The following is a 26,450-nucleotide window of genomic DNA, read 5'->3' as shown; positions in this document are numbered from 1 at the left end:
ATTACAGCAGCTTGGGCAAAAGTTTGTGTTTTCCACATATTTCATAAACCAAACATGTCTTTTCCGCTGTAGTTTGTGGTGCAGTGGGGAAGGAGTGAAAGTCATGTTCCCACTGTGAGAAATGTATAGTGAATACTCTTGAGAGACTAGCTTCAGGCACTCCATCATCGAGCTGAAAAACTGCTGTACGTGTGTGTGTGTGCGCGCGTATGTGTGTGTGTGCATTTGTATTTGTGTGACTGTTCAGTGTCACCAAAGAAACAGCCTTATGATAAACAATATTACTTGTTGGGAGCGACTTTATCATTGTGTGCATCTTTGTGTGTGTGTGTGTGTGTGTGTGTGTGTATTATCCTACCTGGTGCAGCCTGCATTTCCATTAGACCCCCTGTTGCTATAAGCGCCTCCAGGATCCTAATGTGGTGTTCCGGGTTCACATCAGCACTGCACACACACACACACACACACACACACAGACACAGACACAAACAACATTGTAGTCAAATGCTAAAAGATGGCAGGGAGCCCAAATCTAGAGTGACATCAACTTATCACAAGCGGAGGAGAATTTGCTGAGTTCATGTCCATGCCAGCTGAAAATTTAAAGGACATCTGACTAACTGTATTCCAAAACCAGCTAATATTAATCACATTTTCAAACAAATAATTGAAAGCACGCAGGGTCAAGTAGAAGTAGGGCAGCAGGCTGTGATACGCTGACCCCCTCCCTCCCTCCCTGCGTCAGAGGTGATCTGCTTGACCAGGCTATGCAAACAATCATCGCCTCTGACTCACTGACTGATTTTCCAAATTCACTGCACTTCCACCACACAGCATCGTACAACGTCAAAGAAGACATTCCTAGGTAATTTTTGGAAAAACAGATACAGCCGAACTTACGCAGGGTATGGGTAAGCAAAACAACATCATCGGCGTTGTTAATTCCTTCTCTCTATGGTCGAGCATCCAGTTTTTAAATTGCAGGATGTTGATATTACAGCTGAGTGAAATATCATGTTTGGTTTGCCCATCAGCAAAGGCAGATCTATCGAGCGTTTACCCAGAAGCCTCCACGTGCGTCTTTCTGTTGCGTGAAGGTAATCTCAATTGTTATGCCTAGGCTCACTTCCATGTATTTTTGATGATTTTGTAATGGAAATGAGTGGTGGTTCATTTGAGAACAACCATGAAACCACCACTTGTACACTGAGTCAAACGCTGCCTTTGTCATGGTAAAACATGAGCTGTCTCATGCACCAAACTTGTGTTCATTTCCATGACAACACCAAAGTTCTTTGGCAGCCATATTGAGTGCATCATCCTGATCACAGTTCCCGAAATTTGAATTAAATAGGATTACCCATTGAATGTCGTTGGGCCCCCCCTGCTAAAAAATAGTGACTGTGGTGAGAAGACGGATTGGAATAATCAGTGCTATCGACGGCAGTGGTTTTACGCAAGGAATGGAAAGTTAATGGAAGTTCTGAAAGTGCTTGTCTGTATCCTCTTAAACACCGAGCCAGAGCAAAAACACGTTTCGCTGTTGTGCATGAAAAAGCACTCACACTCAGGAGATTTCATGCTCTCATTTGAACTCAAAGTTTTTATGATCCTGCAGGGGCCGGAAATCCCTGTCAGGGTCCAATGTATAAATTTCTGACACTGCCATCTACCTGAGATTTACACTTTTCTTGTCTTCATTTCAGAAAATCTAAATTTTGGTAAAGCAAGTCTAGCTTTAATTTTTGCCCCACTGGCATGTGGGGTGTAAGGATGGCCACATTGGTCGGCTGTTCAGCTGGCTGGTCTGTCCATGTGGCCATCCAACAGGCCGTTTTGCAGATTTCCATGAAATTTGTTTGGCACATTCATGCTCCCTAGAGGATGAACCCTGTCCATTTTGGTGTTAGCATCACCTTTCCTCTGTCATCACTCTCAGAACAAAATGTACAAACTCCATTCTCTCACTATTTGCACCAAGCCGATTGGGCACCAATGGCAGGGGGCGATAGACATTTTGTTTTTGTAAATTTCTGTCATGTATAAGAAATAGTATATGTTGTGCATCCTACTCAAGTTAAATGAAGTCACTACCACTAATGCAAGTTGTTTTGTATGATACGAGGAATATATTAAGAATAATGTGAATGGATGAAGAAAAAAAAAACATTTAAAGCAGAAAAAAAGAACCTGACCAGCAAATTTACTACAGTTACTACTACAATAATCACAATAATCATAATAATCATAATCATAATAATGGAATGGATGAATGAATGACTCTTCAAAGCCCATTACCTGAACAGTGAGTGCTTGAAGATGGCCTCAGAGAAGGCCTGTCCCAAAATCCTGGGACTGGCTTGGCTGTGCTGCCCTGCCCTGGCCAGGTGTCTGGTGAGATGAACCAGGAGCTGGTGGTTGGCCTGGGGAACACTGGGAGACTCCAGGATCCTCTTCAGCCTCTCCCCACACTCCTCCACACTCTGGGTCTCTGGAGGACGGAAAGAGTGCAAGAATATGCTCGCGGTTAGGAGGAAACCCTGCGTCTTTTTAACTTTATTTGAGGACTTAGCTACTCTTCTTTGGATTAAAAAAAATTGGCAACCATGGGGTTTATGACACATTTCCATAACTAATTGGGTAAATGGAAAAAAGACACAGTCACCATGCCGAAAGCAAAACAGTTTTCCTTGGTTTCCGAAAAGTTGACATTCTGTAACTTTATGTTTTCCACTCGACAAGAGCGATGTTTTCTTTTGCTGCATTTTAGCCTTTGTGCAGCCAGGGAACTCAAAAGCAGCGATGATCACATGTGGAAAAACAAATCTGATTAACCTTTTAATGTCACCCCAAACAAGTTATGAGCTCTGCTTTTCATTCAGAGGGAAATGAAAAAAAATTCCATTTTACAGATGTGAAACTTCAAAATCACAAAAACAACACTGCTACTATTGTGTCTTATGATGATCTCAGGCTCCAAAAGAAGAAATTAAATATTTATGACAGCGCATGACAAATCATCACTTGGGTTCAGGACGGCTCTGCAGGGATTTCGAATTTTACGTGGCGTGCATCTGTGTGTCTTTGGGCTTGTGAGTGAACAGAGCGAACAGCTGAGCAGACACCCAGACACCCAGGATGCATGTATAAACATCTATCACACAGGACTACATCTCATCATTTCAAGCAGAAACATTTAATATTGAGCACAATCCCAGCATCCCCGCTGTGCTGCCCAGTGAGCACCACCATCAATATCCATCCATGCATGCAGCCAGCTGCTAGTTGACTTTGTGGAGATATACGGCCTTGGCAGGACATCAGTGATTTGAATTCAGACCAAGTCCAGGAGCCAGCTGCTAGCTAGCTAGCTTGACAGATGCTATGGAGAAAATCATAGGGGTTCGTTCTATGGATGCCTGTAAAAATGACACAGCAGGAGGCAGTGCAGGGGATAATACCCGACTCCTTTTTTGTATTAGTAAGGTTCAGACAATGCCAGTGTTTGGAGAGAAGCAGACATATTGATGAGTGCTTTCACCACAGGCCCTTTAGCACTGCAAACAAGCTGCAAACAAGACAACATCTGTGCCTCTGTCTGCTGCAGACTTGGTTTACGAGAGAAGAAACTCAGTGGGATGGCTCAGATCAACAATTGAACACACATTCTTGTATAACCGTTCTGCAAAAAAAAAAAAAAAAAAAAAATCCATATACAAAGTCCATATCTTTGTCTGCCTTTCCAACAAATGCTTTTTGAAATATTATTTAGAATGAAATTACAGTATTTTAATCCTCCTCTCTTAGGCTTTAAGCATCTGTAGCCTATTTCTAATCCAGTTAGTGAAATGGCTCACATTAAATCCTCAAACACACAATATAAAGATTGACTACTAGATTGATTCAGACTGGGCAATCATGTGCAATTATACCCACAGTTCTTCAAACACAGGCTTATTAGGGCTTATTTATGAATATATTTGTGTGGTGTTCACATGTTTCTTTTTGCATATTTTATCATAGTTCCTTCATGTTTTCTTCAAGTATTTTACATTCAAATCACAGGCTAAAGGCACAGGTCAGAAACAGAAACATTGTTCCATAAATTCAAATGTTAACTCAGCCATAGTATAATGCATCTCTCTGATTTCACAAGGGCTGTTTATTCTAATTCATATGTTACAATGAATATGAGCCAGGGAAAATGCACCCATCATTTGCTGATATAGTTTATTGTACAGAATTTTACCAGGTGCTGCAATGCTCTGCATGTTTATGTAGGATATGTATGAAGGTGCTGAAATAATGGTTTCTATTGATTTACAATATGAGGCAATATGAGCTATTGGTTGTATTTAGCCTGCTGTGCTGGAACTAAAGTGTTCCAATCAATCCCAATAGCACAGAGTGCTGAGAGAAAGAGAGAGAGAGAGAGAGAGAGAGAGAGAGAGAGAGAGGGATGGAGAGAGAGCTGTAAAAGTGAGGAATCTGCCACAGACATGTTGCCCTTTAAATCATGTACAGTGTCCACACTGGAAAATCTTAGAAATAATCATTCACACAATACTGTACATATAGGAATATGAGTATATTCACACATTTATGTATTAAACATAGGAAAGGAAAAGATAAAAAGCAAGGGGGTCATATTAATTTACATAAAAGCAGGCCTGGAACTAGTGTGTGTGTGTGTGTGTGGGTGTGTGGGTGTGTGTGTGTACAAACTTCTGTTTGTACATGCAAATGCATACCAACATATGTGAATCATTGTTTTGTATATGTATGTCCCGGGCTGGTGGATCCAGAGGTAAAAGGTCAGAGAGATGGAGAGGCGAGGTCAAGAGGATTCAGAGGGTGGAAGAAGTGGCTGGGTGGATCAATTATTAGTGTGTGTTTCCGTCTGTGTGTGCAGTGTTTATGAATGTAACATGAATGAGTGCATCTGTTAGTGACTGACTTTGTGTTGGAAGAGCATTGTGAATGCAGTGTGCCTGTGCATCCGTTATGTGTGTCTGCACATGAGACTTTTTCTGTGTTATGTGTGCACATGTATGTGTGTGTGTGTGCTTGTGTGCGTGGGTGGGTAGGTGGGTGGTGATGGATGGCTGACAATCTGCAGCAGCCTGATAGAGGTCAAGGAGTCACCCTTCCCGGTCTGGCCACTACTGATCATAGGCGATGACCACACACACATGCACGCACACATGTACACATGCACAGTCACATACGTACCCTCTATCACCTCTCAGTATCTATCTCTGTCGCCGTCTCGAGCCAGTAGTAGCACCCCCACCACACACACACACACACACACACACACACACACACACACACACACACACACAGACACACACAGTCCTCCTCCTTCTGTTATTATGGATTGTGGCTGACCCGGCTGGTCAATAGAGGTCAAGGCTGGAGAGGGAACTTGGCCTGTCCATCTGGTCCCTAGGGACACTGGGTGACTGGACAACTGGACACTGGGGTGGGGTGGGGTGGGGGGTGGGGGTTAGGGAGGGGGAGGTGGACCTGGGGGACTGAAGGCAGAGAAGTGGGGTCAACTAGACCGCACCACAGGCCGACTTTAGAGCTGAAATCAGCAATATGGCAGTTAGACAGTGGGAGCACACATTTTCAACCTTTTGGGTGATGTAGTTTCTTCCACTTGCAATCTATCTGACAAGAAAAAAATTAAGTGAACCTTTTGAAATAGTGCAGACAATAAAATACAAATTAGGAGCTTTTCCATCCCCCGGGGTCGCAGCAAGTATATCTGCTTCCTTAACTTTCCTATTACTGTTAAGAGAAAAAATTCTTTTTCCAGCTCATATATCATATCATCATATTAATCCATCAAAAAAAAAAAAAAAAAACTTGGATGGAATTCCAGCTTTTGTGGAGGTGACTGGTGTCAGATTCCGAGAAAGAGCCTGGAGTCCACTGGGCTCACCAGACGGCAAGCGATGAGCGACAGCTTTGATAAGGTATTGTCTCCCATGTGCAGAGCTTTCAGTCCCACAGCTCTATATCAAATCATCACGTATCGCAGGTGATCGTTGCCATGGAAGCACACAATGATCTCTCCATTTTTTTCCCTGAGAAATACTGTAACATCACACAGCAAATGTCACTTTTCACTTGTTAACTTTGTTTATCTGAGACACCCATTCAGGCACCATCAAGCCTCCGCAATTTTCTTCATGTACGTCTCTGTAAACATGTTTCAATGTGTAACATAACTCCACCGCACTCCACTGCAATAACATGTCGTATGTCAATATCACATAGAAAAAAATGCATGTGAGGTTGGTCAGTAACATGCAACAGACTCTTTAAACCCCTTTTTCCTGTCTGGCAATGCCACTAGGTGAACGTGCGCCAATGCAACATTTCATGAGATCACACATCACATGTAGCTTCCCTGTGAAAGATCTCATTAAAATCTTTACTTGTGAGTCATTGTAAATGAATAGCACACTTGAGACATCGCCTCCCATGTGTGAAGCTTATGATATATCAATGCAGGCCATTATACTAGAGGATGCATGGGTCTACATTCAGGGATAATATTATGCAGCAACATGAACTGATAAAGTAATGATAATGATTATGTTACCAACAATTATGACTACTTGGATGGGATCCTTATGGTCCATTACGTTAACCACATTGATTTTGCTCTGCTCCACCTTGGTGCAGCCTTGTGTACCGCCTAATTCATCTTCCTCTCGTCCTGACCTGCCTGCTCCCATTCCTCCAGCTTTGCACTCTTCCTCCCACCCTTCCTCCTGTCCTGTCCTCTCCCCCTCCCATCCCTCTGTCTGCAGCTCCAGATGGACAGTGGTCAGCCTGACTCAGCCAGCGTGTCTTTGTTCTCCTAGACGTTGACCTCGGTTAGACCATTAGGATAACTAACTTGCAAAATAAATGAGATGAGAAAACCAAGGGAGCAGAAGAATAGGCATGAAGTGGATGAAAAGGAGAAGGGCACGAGGAAAAGTAAAGACAGACTTATGGATTAGGACGATGAGTGAAATGAAAAAAAGGGGAACGAGGAGGAGGATGATCAGAGAGGATGAAGAAAATTGAGGATGAGGTCAAGGACTGGAGTGGGGAGAAAGACGCATGAGAAGAATAGAATCAATGTTTCATGACTTTTGAGACCAGTCAACACAGATTTCTTTGAGTCACAGTGAACATAGTTCTAACCTTTCCCGCCCATACAAAAAACCCAGAGCGCGAGAGGCTGAATCACAGCCTCCTAAATGGTCTGGAGGCCCTACTCCAATTCCTGAAAAATCACTCAGAGCCTCAACAGCCTCCCTAAAAGACACTTCTTTTGTATCTCTGCAATGCAGGCGTCATTCTTTTAAAATAGTTTGACTTCGTCCTGACCTATTTTCAAAAAAAAAAACATGAAAGATAAAAATGGCACCGTCCTAATAACAAAAGATTCACTGTGGTCAGGATGCGGGAGGAACAGATGACATGGAGGATTACTGGAGGATTACAGCAATCTGATGACAAAAAAATATAATTATTGTTACTGAAGAAGAAAACAGATTGCATAAAGCTTTAAAAAAAAACAACAAAAAAACAATCTGATTGCACTAATTTGAATGTAAAATACATGTTGAATGAAACGACAGGGGGAAATGTATTTTTTCATGAACTGATTAACTGAATTTAATTAAAAATATCCAAGCATCCATTTAATTTAAAGCATCCTAATACAATTACAAGTATCCACTGAACTTCCTATTCTTTAGTGAAACTGAAAGGAATCAAACATCCAACACATTTAGCTTTTGCAGCCTTCCCATCTCTGACTGTTGCGTCTTTTTTTTTGGATTGTAGGGGGATTTCCCAAGACTGGCCACCAGCTGGATTAAGGGATCCACTTCAAAAAGATGAAAAAATGGCCAGGCTCCCAGGGAGCAGGATGGCTAGAGGACAGGTAAAAGGGATGGGAAGGGGGATTTAGCAGTTACAACATCACAAAAGATGAGGGCTGAGACTGACCCCAGGCTCGCTGTTACTATTTTTTACATTCTCTTTCATAGATTCCAAATGAACTGGCTGAAGCAAACCAGAGTAACATAACAGCAACCTCAGACTGATGTAACAAACCATTTAACTCGGTGCAACTTTCAAACATGTCAGCAGCCACCTCAGTGACCGCCCTGCCATTGTTGGCGACCTATTTGAGAGCACATCCTCAGGTTTTACATTGACTGCTACTGAATCAACATACAGTGGTGGAAAAAAGTTTTTGGACACCCCATGCATTTGTGAAATATTAAATTAACAAATCACTCTTAGGTTTTCAAGTGCAATTTCTTTTAGTACAGTCACAGCCAAAATACTAAACAAATCCTAAAAAAGCCATTAAAAACTTAAAATTCATTGGCTCCATAAAAATACATGAGAAATTTTGAGTATTGGGTCATTTTGGTACCAGTGATGAAGGTCGTTCTTTTTATTAAAAGACACAATTTTTGTTGCCAAGCTTTGTGTCTATATAAAGCCAGCACATTTGAAAGTTCTTCAGACACAAAAATGGCTAAAACAAGGAACCTAACGCAGGAAACACACCTGAAGATAAAGATTAAACTGTCAAGAATTTAGTTTTGTTATTTTTCTTGTAAACAATAAACAAAAAAAATATAATTTGTATTTGTTTGTATATGTCTAATGCAGCCACACCTTTTGAAACACAAAAAAGATTTTTCCACAAATATTTCATGATAATATTTGAGATTGTGAGATTGTGTAAAATTTTTTTTTTAATTTTTCCACCACTGTACAACGTACAAATAAAAAGGAAGAAATAAAGGAATGTTACATTCAGCATGCAATATGAACGTGAATTTTACTGCAGACTGTCAAATGCCTCTTGTCACTTAATTTTGATTTAACTCTTAGCTTGCAACCATTTTGGAGGGCAAAGAAGTTATTAATTATTGAGATATCTGTGTATGTATGTGGGTGGGGGGAGGTAAAGCAAGTTTAAGGAGAAAGAGGAAACTAAAAAAAAAAAAAAAAGAAGAAGAGCAAGCAAACAAAACTGTGCCCCTCAATCCTGATGAGTAAGCTTCCTATGTTGCAGCTGAACATGTGCAGCCTTATGTGGTCATATTCACTGAGGAATTTCCAACGCAAGCTTTGGGTAAAGAAAAACCCATAGCAGCAATTAGAATGGAGGCCTCTGTGAGGAACAAACCTAAAAGGCAGCGAAAAAAAAGGGAGCAGGGAGGGGACTGAAACAGCTGACCTCGCTCCACTAGCCCCTCAAGCAAGTCTGTTCTTCAGGGATCTCTTGATATTATTACGTGACTTATCCTTACTGTACAAATTAAATACTTCAGCCCTCAAAGCCCTTTTTCATAATATCCTTTGATTTCACCGAAGAGAATGACTCGGTATTCTTCAAGTGACCCCATCCCAAATAAGAAGTTCAATTTCAGGGGGTTTAACCTGGAATGACCTATGCAAAATAGTTGATGCATCCTTTCAAAGTGGTTTGTCCTGACTTAAAATGTTTCCATGAATAAGTAAAAAAAATGGCTGCCACTTAACGGGGCCAGGATGGGGAGAGAGAAGAAAGCACTTACATAATTCATAATTAACAGCATTTGCAGTTGGAGCTGATGGCGAGTGGCTTCGCGGAGTAATATTTTGGGAAGGGTACGCATGGGAGTTGGTGTGAACTTACTGCAAGGCCTGACACTGCCTCCCTCCTGACAAACACATCGGTGCTGTCAGTCTGTCCATCTGTCTCTGACTATCTCTTATATATACACACACACCGGCACGCACACCACCCACGGAAAGCACGAAGCAGTGAATGTCAAGGGAGGGTTTATGAAAAATAGATCAGACTCTGAGTTGCTGAAAGCCAGAGAGATGGGGGCCCACTGGGCTGAGGTGGGTGGCAGGTGAAAGGGCGAACAGGCAGGTCAACTATGTAGAAAATGAGAGAGGGAGAGAGAGAGAGAGAGAGAGAGAGAGAGAGAGAGAGAGAGAGAGAGGGAGAGAGAGAGGAGAGGAGCTCAAACATAGCAGTTACATTTTGCTTGTACTGAATTAGATGTTGCCAGGAGATTAGACGATCTTTGATGCTGACATGAAGGTACAGCCACATCATCTTTACATCCAAATATGGCAGAATCTGTGGGATGTGACAAGTGTTGTTGCTTATGCCAAGTGACAGAGGCACAGAGGTACTCTGCCTGACCTGTGCCGAGCTAGAGTTCAAAACCGAGTTCAATCCTACAGTGCGGAAAAGGGGGGCGAAACAGAGACTAAAAACTCGAGCTGTGACTGGTTAAAGAAACAGTTCGCCCAACATACAAAGAAAAAAAAAATAGACTTTCCTGCTTATAGTGAGTTCCTTTTGAATTTTTCACAAGTAATTTTTTAAGGATTTGAGCTGCACAAACAAAAAACCCATCTGGCCCTTTTACTGGAGTGAAGGGAGACAGGGAAGGTTGCAGCAGATTGGAACCCTTGCCAAAACATACAAACAACATCTCAGTCAATAGATTGCATTAAGGGTAAGTGGGAAAACATTTTTTTTTTTTTTTTTTTTTTTTTTTTGCATTTTTGATGAACTCTTCCTTTAAGTTTGTCTACTCATTCACCTCAAGCAGCTTCGTTTGCACCATTGGTGTAATATCAGCCACTGCCAACATCAGTGTGTTGTGTGCATACATAAGTAGGCCTTACCTTGTGCAGTGTAGACCAGCTCGCTGTAGACAATGGCTGGGATGACCGGGGTGGGCAGGTCCTGCAGGAAGCCTCTCAGGGTGTCAGTCAGAGCCACAACTTCATACTGGTCCAAATCCACTGAGACTGGATCTGGGAGAGACAGAGAAGCATTGAAAATAATATGTATAATATTCTGATCAGTGTTATTCTAGCCATATGGAAAATATGCCCGGGGAAATGTTGTCATATATGTTGCAATTATGAATCAAACACACATACATCTCTCCTACTGGATATGGCCCATAGATGTTGAACATGTACAGTATGTGTAACTTATATAATGTGCATATATGAAAAGTGACGATGTCTGGTGACTCGATAAAATGCTCTATTTCAAACATGTGGGTATTTAACATGGACATATATGGCTGTATACTGTATGAAAATCAGCTTTATACGAATAGTTTAAATAAAAATTTAAAAATAAATAAATAAATAAATAAATAAAATGTGGTATTGGGTCACTGCTGATGTTAACGGTGTCTAAAGTCTCATGGTCAGTTAATTGTGGGCGAAGGGGAAGTATATCACTCAACCACAGATAAAAAAAAAAAAAAAAAAAGATGCTAAGATGTCCTACTTGCAAAGGGAATGTACCAAACCAGTAGACAAAACGGGAGATAACAAGCATGCGTGTGTGTCTACGCGTGTGTTCCAGCAGATTAGCAAAGGACAAGCCGTACTACGTCACGGAACGTTTTTTTTGTCCTCCATCATTTACCTCAACCTTTCTCTTCTCCTCCGCCTTCGTTTGTCCTTCCTCATGCCTGTCTTAGCCCTTCATGTTCTCTCCTCCCCCAGCCTTCCTCCTTCCTCTTCCTCCTTCACCTCCTCCCAGTGTGTTCCCTCTTTATCTTCCGACACTGACTCCTCTGCTCCCATCCCTCCCTTCCTCCCTCACTTGCAAATTCCTCCTCATCCCCCAGTGTTCCTCAAAATATTTTTTCTGCCCTTTCTCCATCCTTCCTCTATTCGATCCATTCTTTTTGTGTCCATCCTTCTCCTTTCCATGGTCCCTCACTCCTTCTTCCTCTTACTAACCCTCTTATTTTTCCTGATCCCCATCCTAACCCCCCCCACATCCACACACACACACACACACACACACACACACACCTGCACCATATGTCAGAACTCTGTGGAATCAAAATGGCTGTTAAATCCCATTGATTTCTCCCTCTAACTAATGCCTGAATAAACTTAACCAATCACCACAGACCAGTAAACCACAATCCCATTAATATCAATAGATGACCTCTTCATATCTTGGTGGTGAGGCCAATGTTATAATGCACCCATTTGTCTGGGGGATTTGATCCTCCCTAAACCCAGACTGAGTAAATTTGGTGTTGTCATGGGACAATGGCCTATGCAATGATATTAATCTACTCTTCATCATAAATGGAGACGTGACGCATTTTGGATTCTAACACACTGTTTAGGCAATTCTGGAAATCCTTAGAGGGTAAAACACATTTGTTTGCTTACAGCCTACTATAATTTATGTTGCTAATTTGATCTATTTTTGTGGGGTTGAGTGTTGTAATGGTGTGACAATGACAATGACGGCAGTGTTATATTAGCTGGCCCTGTGTGGGAATGTATCTCTGTGCAATAGCAGCTAATATTGTGTGATGCATTTTGTACTGAGTTAGTTATCAAAGTTGCAAACTTAGTTACTCTTTACTTACTTACTTTACTTGCTACAATATTTAGGTCTTTTCCAGTAGCGCAGTCAGGCACATTGCTATATCAGAATAGTTCTGACAACCGTGTTCTCACGATACCAAACTTTGGACGAAATTCCTGAAGCCCTGAAGTATTTTATTTGAATTAAATAATCCTTTAATTTCATCTTCAAGCTTTGAAGAGTATGGAGCAGAAAACTAAAACTAAACGTGTTTCCTGCAGGACACTTTTTGCTGAGACGCGACTTCCCCTTCTTTCCCATACTAGCTACAAAAAAACACAGTTGTGAAAGGAATCACATTTTTTAAGTGGAGATAAATTCATTTTTCCTGTTTTTTTTTTTTTTTTTTTTTTTTTTTTTAAACAAAATTACAATTGTGGGTGTGAATTGTATGTAAGCTGGCAACAATAATCCTACCCCAAACCCCAAAGCCTGCATCCCAGGGTGAGAACAAATTGACTCACTTAGGATCCCACAGTGAAAATGCTGAAGAGGCCCTGCTCTGGGGGGGTTATGTAAGAGGGGTGAGGTGAAGTGTGCCAGCCAGCAGTAAGTCATGCAGGCCGGGGACGGGCTTCAGTCAGCAGGGCTAGTTTAATCACACCTAATGAAACAGACTGAGTCTGGGGCCACAGCCAACGCCACATCATTACACCACTCAGTGGGGGATTGGGAATGAGAAATCCCCAGATCAATTCTCTTCCTCTCTCCCTCACTCATTCTCTCTGTCTTAAGTCTTCATCTTCTCCATCTTGCTGTCCGTTTTGTTTCCTCTGTTGCCTCCTCATCCCTCTGCAGGCTTCCCATGCAGACTGTCCCCTTACTCTCTCCATTTTCCTCTCACATTATGTCACACCCTCCCCCGCTCTCTTTCTTTCTGACTGCCCAATTTCTGCTCCACTGGCTGTACAGAATCCATGAAAGCGCCGCACAATACCCCCTTTTCCTCCATCACAGAGCTCTGTCATCTCTGCCACCCCCTCCCACCAATTTTCTCTCTACTCATTTCTCTCCCAAGCTAGCTTTCACTCTCATGTCCTCCCTGTGCCCGTTCTCACCTCACTCTCAGAGGAGAGCAGATATGGCATCCCAAATAAAAACCAGCTGTTTAATCTGCAGCAAAAAAGATTAGCTTCCCAGGCGCTGCTAATGCACCAGTCCCCCATGCCAGCATAAACTGAGTTCAGAGCCAGCGGCATGTCAAGCTGCTCCCACCCCAGTCAAGTGTCTGCACCAGGGGACAGGACAGTGAGCATGTGTAACCCCTCCAAAGGTCATGGGTGACATAACAACCAGACCAGCACAAGGAAGAGGTGTGTGTGTGTGTGTGTGTGTGTGTGTGTATTTGTTTTACAGAGGGAGTAGGCATGTGAAGTTTGATTTCACATCTGACATTCACACGCATCTCGTATCAGGATCGTGTCTGGACCTGATGCAGCTGGACTATACACATGGCATTAACATGCACTACTGGTGTGAACATTTAAGTATCCTTCTCTTATAAAATCCATTTTTAATACTTTGTCTATGTTACTGTCCACGCTGCCTGCTGCCTGGTTAGATGCAGGGAACATATACAAGAAGAAAATGAAATGCCACTGCGCAGCGTGTGAACTAGAGTGAGGACCGGGCTGCATATTTTTATCCGAACCCGACCCAAGCCTGAGAGCATAGTTACCGAGCCCAAGCCGAACCCGACAGGCATTCTTGTTTTTGTGTCTGTACCTGACCTGAGCCTGAGATTTTGTTTTGTTTGTTCTCTATCACTAGGTTATATCTTCTGTCTGAAATGGCCAAAGTGTTGCCTTCAGCGTCGTCACATAAACTCCAACACTACACAGGAAATTGCCCAGAACAGGCAGTAGGTCCATCATTTTTCATTGAAATAACGCCGATGTGACCAAACCTTACCCAAACCCGAACATAACTGCTAAATATTTGTCTGATGCATCGGGTCCCGACGGGCTCGGCTTGAGTATCCACACTCAGTGTGAACCCAAAATGGTTCCAAGTGTAGAAAAATTTAGTACAATGTACACTGTGAGGAATGGATTTGCCAAACTTCCATTTATGCCTTATGCTACTGGTAAATTAAGTAGTTTAACAGGACATAGCCCCAGCAGGTATCAAAAGTATTGGTAATTTGTTCTATTGTTAACTACCTTTCAGAGGGCATATTGCTTTACGTAAATTTCCTTAGACTGTGCATTTTAAATCTTTTTGAATGTGACTAACATTACTGTTGTTTTGTTAATGTTAGCTAACAACAGCTTGGTCGACTAATGACCTATCTGGTATGCTATCCTCTGATATATCAAATTTCATACTTGTTGAGTTTTTGGTAATACAAAATAGCTCCTAATAACAACTCAATCTGTTGACCAATGTGACAGAATACATGACAGGCTGTGTCCATTTGTTTGGGTATCTATAGAAAGGCCTTATGCTGGGCTGTATGCAGCTGCAGCACTGAGTCACAGTGTTTTACATCCAATGTAAAGACTGCATAAAAAAATACCAATCCATATTATGTAAGTGTGCCTTTTGTTATGTTTTCAAATCTCTCTCCTATCAAAGTCTTTATTGTGGGATTTTTCAAGCAATATCCGTGGCCTTGAATGCTGTCAGTATGGCACATTGCCCTCTCCTTCTTCTATACCTTCCTTGGGTGGATGCTCATTCAGAATGTCTTTCTGTTCACTTAGCTCCTGTATGTGGATTAGAGACACATGAATTTACACTTTGCCTGTGATCACCTCCAGAGGTGATGTGAGAGATCAGATTTTCATTGCGCTTCGGGTGAATTTACTGCACACCAGGATTTTAGGGCAGTTTTGCGCCCTCCAATCACATTCCTATCAGCCAGGACACATGCTAATGCCAGGTGTATAGGGGGTCTGAGAAAGAGATTCAGCAATATAGATGCATAGAACGAGAGAAGACGAAATGATGGGAACAAGGCTGTGTATTGTTGTGCTGTGGATCGAGATGCGCCTGTCAGAATTTGGGGTCATTTCCATTGGCCTGTATACATTAAGAACCATTTTTCAAGTCTGATTGCTACGGCTTTAATCCAATCCTGCTCTGGGGAGAACTGGAATGACATTGACCTCCAGTAACACCAGTGTGCATCATCATACTCCATCACACACACACACACAGACACACACACACACTCACACACACACACAGCTGGAAGACTGATAAGCTTTGTAGGCTTTGTTTGCCCAGCTTAGCATTTAACCAGTGTGATTTCAAGACTGATCAAACCTAGATGCACACACACACACACACACACACACACACACACACACACACAATGATACTGATCACTTCTTCCTGTACATGGCTGAGAATCGGTGCACCTGACTGGCTGATGTATTGACAGGTTTAGGGATTTTTTTCTAATCACCCTCCCAAAAGGACTATCTTCGATCCATCCTCCTCCTCTGGCTTCCCCCATCTTGATTTTTCTCTCCATCAACTCCTCACTTCTTTTTCTGCTTATTTTTCCTCTCCACCACACTCTTTCAACTCCCTTTCTCTTGTCCTCCCCCTTCTGGTCACATCCATTGGTTTATCACTGGCTATGAATACACACACACACACACACACACACACACACACACACACACACACACAGAAAGAGATTTTTCCATCAGTCAGTCAACAAATCAAGACGCTGTCTGAGATTGGCTATGGATCAGTCTATAGCAGATGAATGGATGGATCGATGAATGAATAAATGAATGAATGAGTGAACAAATTAATGAATGGACTATAGAGATGGGTCAATAGTCAAGAGCAGAGCCTAAATTGGATTGGAGCCCAACAAACTGGGTTTGGAAATGTTTGTTTGTGTGTGTTTGTGTGTGTGTGTGTGTGTGTGTGTGTGTGTTTATATCTGTCTCTGCTTCCTGCATGTTTGAATTTGTGCATGCATTTGTGTGAGTGAGAGCTAGTGGTAGGAACACCATATAAGACAGTTCATAAACCTTGTCTGTGTGTGCTGTTTTTTCTGACTTGAGGAGTTGGACTACTGGAGTCCTGTGCTGACTGTGAGGATGCAGAACACCGAAGGAATTCAAGTGAAAACCCTTTAAAAAATTTTTACAGTATTCCTTTGACCTTGGACAATTTAGACTCCATCTGTGATCATAAAAGAGTCAAGAGCTGGTACAAGCACTCACACACATATACAGATGCTACTCTGTGGGGTGCTTAATTAGATTGCACAGTTATATCATGTGCATAGGTTATGAGTGTTTCTTAATAACCTGCCTGAGGGTGTATGACCATTTAAAGTCTGCTTCTTGCAAAGTTGGCAACGGTTGTTATCATTAAATTAAGAACTGTATGCTTGCTTCATTCACCTAAGCAGTGGGTTGACTCATCTTCACCCCAATTTTCTCCAAGCAGTGGAAAAAGAATCATTACAGTGTTTTGACCAGACCCCTATTAAAGGACATGTAAGCTGGCCAAGGCTGTCAAAGTACAAACTGAACCAATGTCAACAACTACGTAGTAAACATGAACTCTTAGCCACACAGGGATTTCTGAGACAAAATGCAAGGCCTGTTTGAAATTTTTCAAATTGTTGCTGAGGTCACTGGAGAGAGGCATTAAAGGTTGGAAAACTGTGGGGCGAATTCACAAAAGGATTGTGTGGCTTTTGTGGCTGCCAAAACTATGCAAATAAAACAAAAAAAGAAACCTGCAAAAGGTGGAGTGCACCCCTGCTATGCTGCCAAGGCAAATAGCAAATAGCATCATGGTGCACCTTCACTGCTTGCATGTATTTCAGCTGGGTCATGTGCATACATTTGGTGCAAAACTGGACCCTTTCTATGCAAATGAGCCCCACTGCAAAAACAGTTCAATTCACAAAGACCAGCAATAATAGCCACACGCAGTTCAAGTGAAATTATTTGCATTTTCAGAGGCTTATTTGTGGGGGGTGTCATGCTTTCCAGTGATCATGACAGCAGTGACTGTAGCCAGGCGAGCTTGAGAGCAGATATTTTGAAGGAGAATATAACATTCTTAAATGAATGGAAACCAAATCATTCACAGATACAGGCTGCCAGGTCAAACAATCGTTGCTATAGTTGACAACATCAAGGATGACATTGAGCCTGCCACCCAAAGATGCCAATACCTGGCATTGTCCTGCTTACTGTGTTCTTGGCACCAAGGCAACATTGATACTTTGCCACAGAGATAATTGGAGATGCAAAACAAGGGTAAATTGCTCTCTGCTGCAAAACTTTACGACCGTGTTTGTGCTGTAATATCATTAGCGCAATATCTTTTGTGAATCGGACCTTGGGACAGGGGCAGATAGCGGTCACAAGTGATGCGCAATTCATGGTGCCATCAGGCGACACAATCTATTCTTTGTGAATTTGCCCCTGAGTGTGCTCACATTATCTCAACAGAATGTACAGGTACAATAAATGTAAATCATATCACAGACGTAAAAGCGCCCGAATGACCCAGTCAACGACCCAGTCACTGTTGCATCGAAGGATGCATTGTACTAAGTTGTCCAAGGTCAAAACATTAAGAACTGACAAAGTGGAAAGTCATGCTCTCACTAAACTTGAACTTGAGCCATAGAGAAATTTGAAGGACAAAAAAAAAGTAAATCAATGCCCTATTCATAACCAATGAAGTAATCAACGATGGCAATATGGTTTAATTGGATAACGCTGTACTTTAATGCAATATACAAAACCTTGTGTTTCTCTCTGTGCATTGTGTGCCTGTGGGTGGTATGTGAGTGACTGCTGTGTGTGTGTGTATGTGTGTGTGTGTGTTTGTTTGTGTGTGCGCATGTGTGTGTGTTTGTGTGCCCTTGCAGCAGCATTCCAATAGGAATCTCATTACGCTACAAAAGCTGTGTGATCATCTGCTCTCTCCCAGTATTAGAGCACCCAGATTGAGTTGAACAAGCAATTTTCAGAGAAAACATGTAGATTTGTACTGGGTGTAATCCAATGGCCTCATGGAAAAGTTACCCCTAGCTAATCCAATAGCAGTAATTACATTAATGGAGCTAAGCAGCAAGAGTTGGAGCTTCATGGCCGAAGAACTTGGATAGTTTAGGCTTGTGCATCCAGAGCCAACATTAATGGAGAGTCATTTATGTGGTACACAACAACATAGCTGCCACTTTTGATGTGGTTCTCCTAGACATAAACAAACAGTATGGCTCCTGAGAAATATACAGCTGATACATTAAAATGGTAATTATTATTAGGGATGTATCAATCGATTGGCCAGCGTCCAGAACTGAAAGGTTTTTCCAAAAAATCACAATGAAATTGGAAACTGGTGAAAGGGTATTTGTTTAGTCAGTTGCCGATTGCATGCGGCCAAGGGAAACATTACGCCTGTCATGCGACATTGCATGTCAAGAGACATTTCAAAGGCTATTCATCGATAATAAAAGAACATATCTTCTGTGTGGAGCTGCCGTAAGGATTAAAAAGAAAATAATTTTGAACTTGCTATGGTGATACCACACACTTTTGCACAACACAAGATTCTTATAATGCATGGTAGTGTGGCAGAGCTTACATAGTAGTTTGCACTTTAGTTTTATCTGGGTAAGAAAATGTTTTATTTTAATGTGACAAATTGTACAAGGACAGCCAAATATTTGCTCTATGGGCAGAAACATCTAGCTGTCAAAAAATAGTTAAAATCTTACGTTAATTAGTGTACCTTCAACCAAAGAAAAATAATTATGAGATTGGTATCGGTAAAGTCAGAGTTTTAAAAACTTAGCCATCAGTACTGCCTAAGGAAAATATAACCAATAAATATATCCTAATTATTATTCGACTGAGCATTCCCATGGTAAAAATGTTCTTGAAGCCTCTGCACAACTCCTAACAAGATATTTATTTCCACAACCACATCTCAAAATTCTTTGTTTACCACATGACTACTATTTACTACCGTTTACATAAATTGAAGAAATGGGTTTTAATGGCATTGACTGTAATTCAAGCAGACATAATGCAACTAAAATGAAAGGAGCACAATAGCATAATGACATTGTTTTGTCTGCTAATCGTGTTCCCCTCTTATTTTACATGAGTAAATGTCTGGTGTTGATATAGCAAAGTTTTTGCTTTATGGGCAGTATATTGGTAATAAAAATCACCGATGGAAATCTGTGCTGAGGTTTAGATTTGCCCATTAGTGTTCTACAGGATGAGCCAGAAAGGCAGCAGGTGAACAACTGCACATCAAACCATCATAACAACAGCTGTAACATCTGGGAAAGGCTACTTGATGTGTAGCAACCATACCTGTTTATATATCCAGACATGAAGTTTCAGACAAGGGAAAGTAAAGAGAGCTTCTTCTATCTAACCCAATGAAATGAGAAATGAGACCAAAGATGAGGAAGACGTCATCTTAAAAATAGGGGGTGCATCTTCAATCCTGTGGCCATTGTTTGCTGATAAAGACAGAGAACTGCAAAAAACTGTCATCTGCAAGCCTGATGAAAACACCAGCAACCTATTTCACAACCTGAAGTGTGCAAGTGGCTCCATTTTTAACAGTTTATGAGTGTTATAAAGTAGTAAAAAATGTCATAATACCAACTGTTTAACAAAATGTAAAAGTTACTGCACTGTTAAAACCCCACTGGGAGGAGCTATTAAGCAACAGGGGTAATGTCATTATAAAAATACATAAAGAAAGGGCTGGTGGGATTTCACAGTCATTTGACTATTCGCTGTCTCTAACTGAATCAACAATAAAACTACATTGTCCCTGTTATTGAATTTACTCATCTTAATCTCCCATCTCTGTTTCTTCCTCTTCGGCCTCTCTCTCTTTCTCTCTTTTCCCCTTTCACACACAGTGTAAATAGATAATGGTCCATCTGTAAGACCCTAATGTACCTCTTCTTAAGTAAACAGCACAACAAGCAAACATCAGTCATGCACAGAAACATGCAATGCACACACACATACACACACGCACACACACACACACACACACAAGCACAAACACAAACGAGTCATGGGTTCGCTGATTCAGGAAGACAGAAAAGTTCATACATTCCTAACAGAAAGAGAGGGTCAGATGCTGAGAAAATCAGTGTGTGCTTGTTTTTGTCTGTGTGTTCAGCACATAAAGACACAGTGTCTTAGAAAGAAAGAAAGAAAGAAAGAAAGGAAGAAAGAGAGAGAGAGACAGAAAGAAAAAGAAAGAAAGAAAGAGAGAGAGAGAGAAAGAAAGAAAGAAAGAAAAAGAATTAATTCAACACACACAACAGGAGAGAGAGAACGAGAGAGGGGAAAAAGTCAGGAGGTCTTGGTCGTATGACTCAAGGCTAACAGAGGCAACTCTCAAAGCTAAGTGGGGCATATGCTTGCACATCAGCACACACACACACACACACACACACACACACACACACACACACTCCCTCCCTCCCTCACTTATAGCCATTAGATGAATATTAGAGGTGACAGACTTCGCACAACACACACAAATGCACAATCCTATAGTTTAACAAAGGGGCAAATTGTCGCAGATGACAGACAGTGCAACAGCTACAGCGTGATGCACTCATCTATTTTTAAAATATCACCACAAATCAAAACCATATGAGAACAGCGAGCAATAGTCAGCCAACCATGAGATGCTCCCACATGAACCTTTTAAAGGCTATGTCATTTTCAACACAACACAGATTTAAGAGGCCCCAGCAGCAACACGTGCTGTGGAAAGTAACATCAAGGACACTGCTGTCACCTCAGTTACCCTCATGCACATATTGAAAAGGAGCTCTTATGGGTGTGTAATGTCCATTCAGTGCAATCAGCTGGAATCCAACTCATGACCTAGGCTGAATGTTATCCACTGACCCCGGTTTCTGTCTGCTGCATGCCATGCAATAAAGATGAAATACCATTAAAGCAATCAGTGTTTACCCAATTATTCCAACCAAACAGGAAGGCGGACATTTAAGTTATTCTGTTTTCCACCTATTTGGCATACAACGTGTCCAGTTTCACCCAAAAGAAAACTTGAAACTATGAAGAAAGTCAAAGTATATTTTATATAAATGGCAAATGGGGGGAAAATCTTAAGGGCTCTGAAATTGTATTTAATACTCAAAGGCAACATTCAACCATATTTTAGACATATAAGGCCTTGTATTGAGATACACAGACTTCATACAACTTTTTGTGGACACCTTGGGTTTGGGAGTGTTGGTGTGTGTGCTGCATATATGATTGTTTGGCCTCTGTGCCTGTTTGCCATATAATCATTTTGTGAGTCCACAATTTCAATGTAATGTGAGTGCATTTTCTTATGTCGTCTCCTTCCTAAGATTTTGTATCCGTGCACTAACACATGGCTAAAATGAGAACAGATCCACTTCAGATTTCACACTTTCACAGCTTTCTCTCTGCCTCCCTCTCCCTCTCCCTCTTTCTCTCGCTGTCTCTCTCTGTCTGTCTGACTGTGATGAATTTGGATGTGATTTGCCTCTTGAGTTTTTCCAGCCTGGCTTGCTGTGACTCCCTCCATTAGAAGATCAAAGGCCAGAGAGGACGCCTCTTGACTGGATTCAGCCTGAGTAGTCTCCCCTACTGCTCATATCCACCCAGCATTAACATCCCCACCCAGTGAGAGAGACAGAAATGGGGAGAGAGAGAGAGAGAGAGAGGGAGAGAGAGAGTTGGAGTCAATTGAATCTTTCAACTTATATAGTAGGCAGGCAGGTGCAAACACAAGCGACTGCAGCAAGATTATGGGGGGGAAACAAGATGAATCCTGTTGGCAGTGACCCTCACTTCACAGCTCCCCGCTGATGCACCACACCACAGAGTTTATTTGTGTGACAGTAGAACACTCTGCTGCTCTCCCTGCTTTCACCATAAGAAGACATTCCTACTTACATACCCAGCCTGGGGGAGCACAGTCTCAGGGGGGTCGAGGGTTACATACAGTACATACAGACACTCAGCATGGTGTTGCCGAACACATCCAGACTCCTCCACTGTTGAGCAGTGAGCAGCTGTATTCCACTGACAAGCTCAAGGGCATACACAGTAAAGAGTGGATGCTGGGCGAGGAGGTGTGGGGCTGGCAGAGCAGGTGTTACACAGGATTTAAAAGAAATACATACAGTGAAGGCCTTGGTGACGATGGATAACACTACCTATATTTAAGACTGCACCAGACAGATGGAACGGCAGGGATCAAAGCAAGGATGTCAGTTTTACCCAGCAATTACTGAGTTATAAAGGCAACAAAGCAGGGCGGTTTGGAAATTATCATAAGGGTAATGCATACAAAAAAAAAAATGTATTTTAATCAAAACTTTATATTTTAGTTTACCATCTCTTTAAATCTCCACTTGTTATTGTTCTACTGTGCACCATGGGTCCACAAAGCTTGGGGACTACAGAGAATTATTCTCTAAAATCTTATCCACATTGCAGTCAACATCTCACCCAACGCCTGAAGGGATTCATCACTGTCCAAACATTACGGCCTAACTGATAAAATAATATTTAAATGTTCAAATGCATTCAGTTGAAGGTGTGGTCCTTACTTGTAAAAATGAAGTTTCCCTCTCTGTGAGGACACAGCGCAGCACACGTGTCTCATTCTGCCTGCATATGCTCTGCTTAAGGTCTCATTTTTTATTAGTATTATTACTACTTTTAATTGGCTACTTTTTGGAAATCAGCATAAGAAAGAAAGAAAAAAAGAAAGAAAGAAAGGAGTAAAGGGCCAGTCACTGACATCGGTATACGTTGACAGAGAGAAGACAGGAAAGAAAGGGTGGGAAACGGGAAGAAAAGGAGAGAGAAAAGAAAAAAGAGGAGAAAGAGAAGAAAATAGTGACATGACCAGACTCATTCCAGACTGACCACAGGACTAAGGGCACAGGGTTCAGCTGTGTGTGTGTGTGTGTGTGTGTGTGTGTACTGTATGTGTACTGTATGTGTCTCATAGGGTGATAATAAAGACTTGGACTGAACCCACTGAACTTACATTGTGTGCATGTTAAACACAGCAAAGCATTCCCTGGTGTATCCCTAATGCTACAGTGTGCATGTGTATGTTTGCTGGTGTATGTATGCAAGTGTGTGTGTGTATGAGTGTGTGTGTGTGTGTGTGTGTGAGAGAGAATGCGTGTCTGTGAACCCGCTCACCTCTCTGTCTACCCATCTGTCCTTGGCATTCTGCTCACACACACTGATACCACAACACAGACTCAGATAGATGCAACAGGAGGACAGAGCGAGACTGAGATGGAGTGAGAGAGAGGAAAAATAAAAGTCAAAGAGAAAGAGAGAGAGAAAGCTAAAAAAAAAAAAATACTGAAACAGACAGACAGAACACAGACAGAAAAGAGAAATCAAAAGGCAGAGAAAAAGATACACCCATATCGAGAGAATAGAATCTAGCCTTGTATTTTAAGACCAAAACAATAATAATAATAATAATAATAATAACTATAATAATAATGAACCAAAACAAAAAAACTTGGCTTGCTCTATATCAAAAGAACAAAATTCAGTTATAGTTGAGAGAGAAATAGCATTAAAGGATAAATCTACTCAAATAATGATTAAGCCCTCGAGCTATCAAATGCACACTTCTCCGAGTGGGTTGTTTTTGCGTTTGCACTGTCAGTCTCATAAACTCAATATATTTATTTTTCAAATCTTATTTAAGTTTTCATTTCACACACAGTATGTCCATTTCAGACAGCCGCCCATCTGATTCAAGTCCTTCCACTCTCAAGATCGTCATTTTCCAACTGGCACAAAGGAGCGTGAGTAGAAGTGGTGCTGCATGTGAACAGTAGGCGAGGTCCAAGTGTCAACACTCCTGCTGCTGCATCAAGTTTCTTGATTTTCTAAAAGCCGTTAGACAAAATCTGCGTATATCATCCAACTCACAGATCACTAAATTGAGCAGAAGCATTCGTCTTAAAAGGGAAAATTCACGAATCCATCTATCTAAAGCAAAAGTTTTATAGTGCATATTATCCCTGCTCTGTGTTCTTTGACAATGTACCACTAGGCACTACTGCAGACTGTACATTGGAACAACTTGGTTTCAACTCTCTCATGTTCAAGACCCCCAAGTTTACTTTCATTAAACCAGGGACCCTCATTCAAAGTGATTGTGCCTTCAGGGTCTTGATATTTGGATTGTGTTAAGTATTTAATTGTAATTAACTGTCACACTTACACGCTGCAAAATAGATTAAAGTAGTGAGATTACAACAAAGTGTTAAAATAATTGCATATAATTTGTATTCTAACAATTTAAGTGTATGAAAATTAAACTATTCCTTATTTTAGTACCCCTTGGAAGCCCCTCATTGATTCCCTGCATTAGAACAATCTACTTGAGTCAGGATACGAAAGTAGATGCGACAGAGCAGATAATCCTTTAACGATGTCATCGACAGACGAATCTTAGAGCTAACTGGGAGTCCAATTTTGTGGACTCGTCTTCACTGGATAAGAGAAAGTTTTCTTCTTCAAAACTGTTAGCAACAAGTCAACCAAGTCATTTACTTCAGTCACTGTCAAGCACATAGCACCATGTTTGGTCTTGTGACAAAATTAATGACACCTCAGACCCTGTTCCCCACTATTATCATATAGGCCATGTTCATTAGCGTCTTAGGGCTCGACAACCAAACTTATTAACTGGAGTTGCTCATGCTCTTTGCCCCAATATGTGTCATACACACCTATTTAGAAGACTGAGAAAGCTTCACATATATCTGCTCTCTGTGCAAATCACACATTTATCATACTGCATACGTATAAACATGACCTCCTTTGTCATGGGAGACAGGGAGGCAGTCATACAGGTTTAATATTACCTGCAAAGGTGTGCACAACAAAAACATTTTTTTTTTCACTTTGCATGACCCTTTTTTTTTTAACTGCATTTGAACGCACTATGTGAGTCACCCCTGAGCAAGTGAAGAATTAAGCACATACTGCGCAGTTACATTACTGTGCATCTACTACCGCTGTCTTGTTCCTATCAACAGATGCACTGCCAAGCCCTAGTGCTGGAGTCAACTTAGGATGTCGCTCCCTGTTTCCAGCAGGACACAAAACTGCCATTTGTTGCTCTCGTTAGGAACCAAGTATGAGCTTGACCGGATTAAGCATAAAAATGAGAAGCAACAGATGTATTTAGCTCTAATAGCTCTAATGTGCACAGGGCCATAGAATAACAATAAAAGAATAAATTAATAAAAAGTACTTGTGTGCTGATTACTACAAGTTCAATGGTTTGCAAAATCCAGCAGTCTTATCAGTATGTATGTGTGTTTGTGTGTGTGTGTGTGTGTCCGAGAGGGTGTTAGAACGTTCTCCTCAAGGTGTGTGTGTTGTTGGTCAGAGCTATTACCATGTGATTACACCACTCTCAGTGTGTGCAGAGGCAAGGATTTCAATAGGGGTGCATACATGTGTCTGCTTGTGTTATCAAGCGTACTCAAGGATGTGTGAAAGAGTGTGTGTACTTGACGGTCAGAGGTGTTGACTTTGAGCAATTGGCTGATGATGGTTGGGGTAAACAGAGAAGGCTGAGGATCATTGTGAGTGGAGAGAGCGAGATAGAGAGAAAAGGAGGAAAGAAAACGAGAGATGACAATAAGGGGGAAAAAGTCTCTCTCTCTCTCTCTCTCTCTCTCTCTCTCTATTTCTCTTTGTCTTTCTTTGTGTGCCTAACAGACGGTCTATCCACGGGTATCGCTTTAGTCGTTCATGCTACAGAGCAACATATGGCAGAGACTAGAATCTAGGATAGGAAGTGGGCGTACAGAGACAGCACAGCAAGAGGGAATGAGGAGGCAAACAGACAGACAGGCATACAGGAGGTATCCAGACAGAGAGACAGACGACTGTACTTCAGGTGCAAGGAGGGATCACAGACAAACACACACATATATATATATGCA

The 26,450-nt window shown here is 41.6% G+C and overlaps 1 protein-coding gene across 2 annotated transcripts in view; it reads right to left on the bottom strand.

Moving 5' to 3' along the window:
• The window catches only part of pik3r3b (phosphoinositide-3-kinase, regulatory subunit 3b (gamma)), a 200,218-nt gene that overhangs the window by 102,648 nt on the left and 71,120 nt on the right, over positions 1–26,450 (bottom strand). For both annotated transcript variants that reach the window (XM_030048906.1, XM_030048907.1), the window contains 3 exons: positions 10,729–10,860; positions 2,299–2,491; positions 359–444 (listed from right to left, as the gene is read on the bottom strand). In XM_030048906.1, coding sequence (XP_029904766.1) covers positions 359–444; positions 2,299–2,491; positions 10,729–10,860 — 411 coding nt within the window. The remainder of the gene's footprint in view (positions 1–358; positions 445–2,298; positions 2,492–10,728; positions 10,861–26,450) is intronic.

Source organism: Myripristis murdjan, chromosome 4, assembly GCF_902150065.1.
Source record: "Myripristis murdjan chromosome 4, fMyrMur1.1, whole genome shotgun sequence".
NCBI classification, from domain to species: Eukaryota; Metazoa; Chordata; class Actinopteri; order Holocentriformes; family Holocentridae; genus Myripristis; species Myripristis murdjan.
The sequence above is the reverse complement of the archived record's forward strand: the minus strand, read 5'-3'. Positions and strand labels throughout refer to the sequence as shown.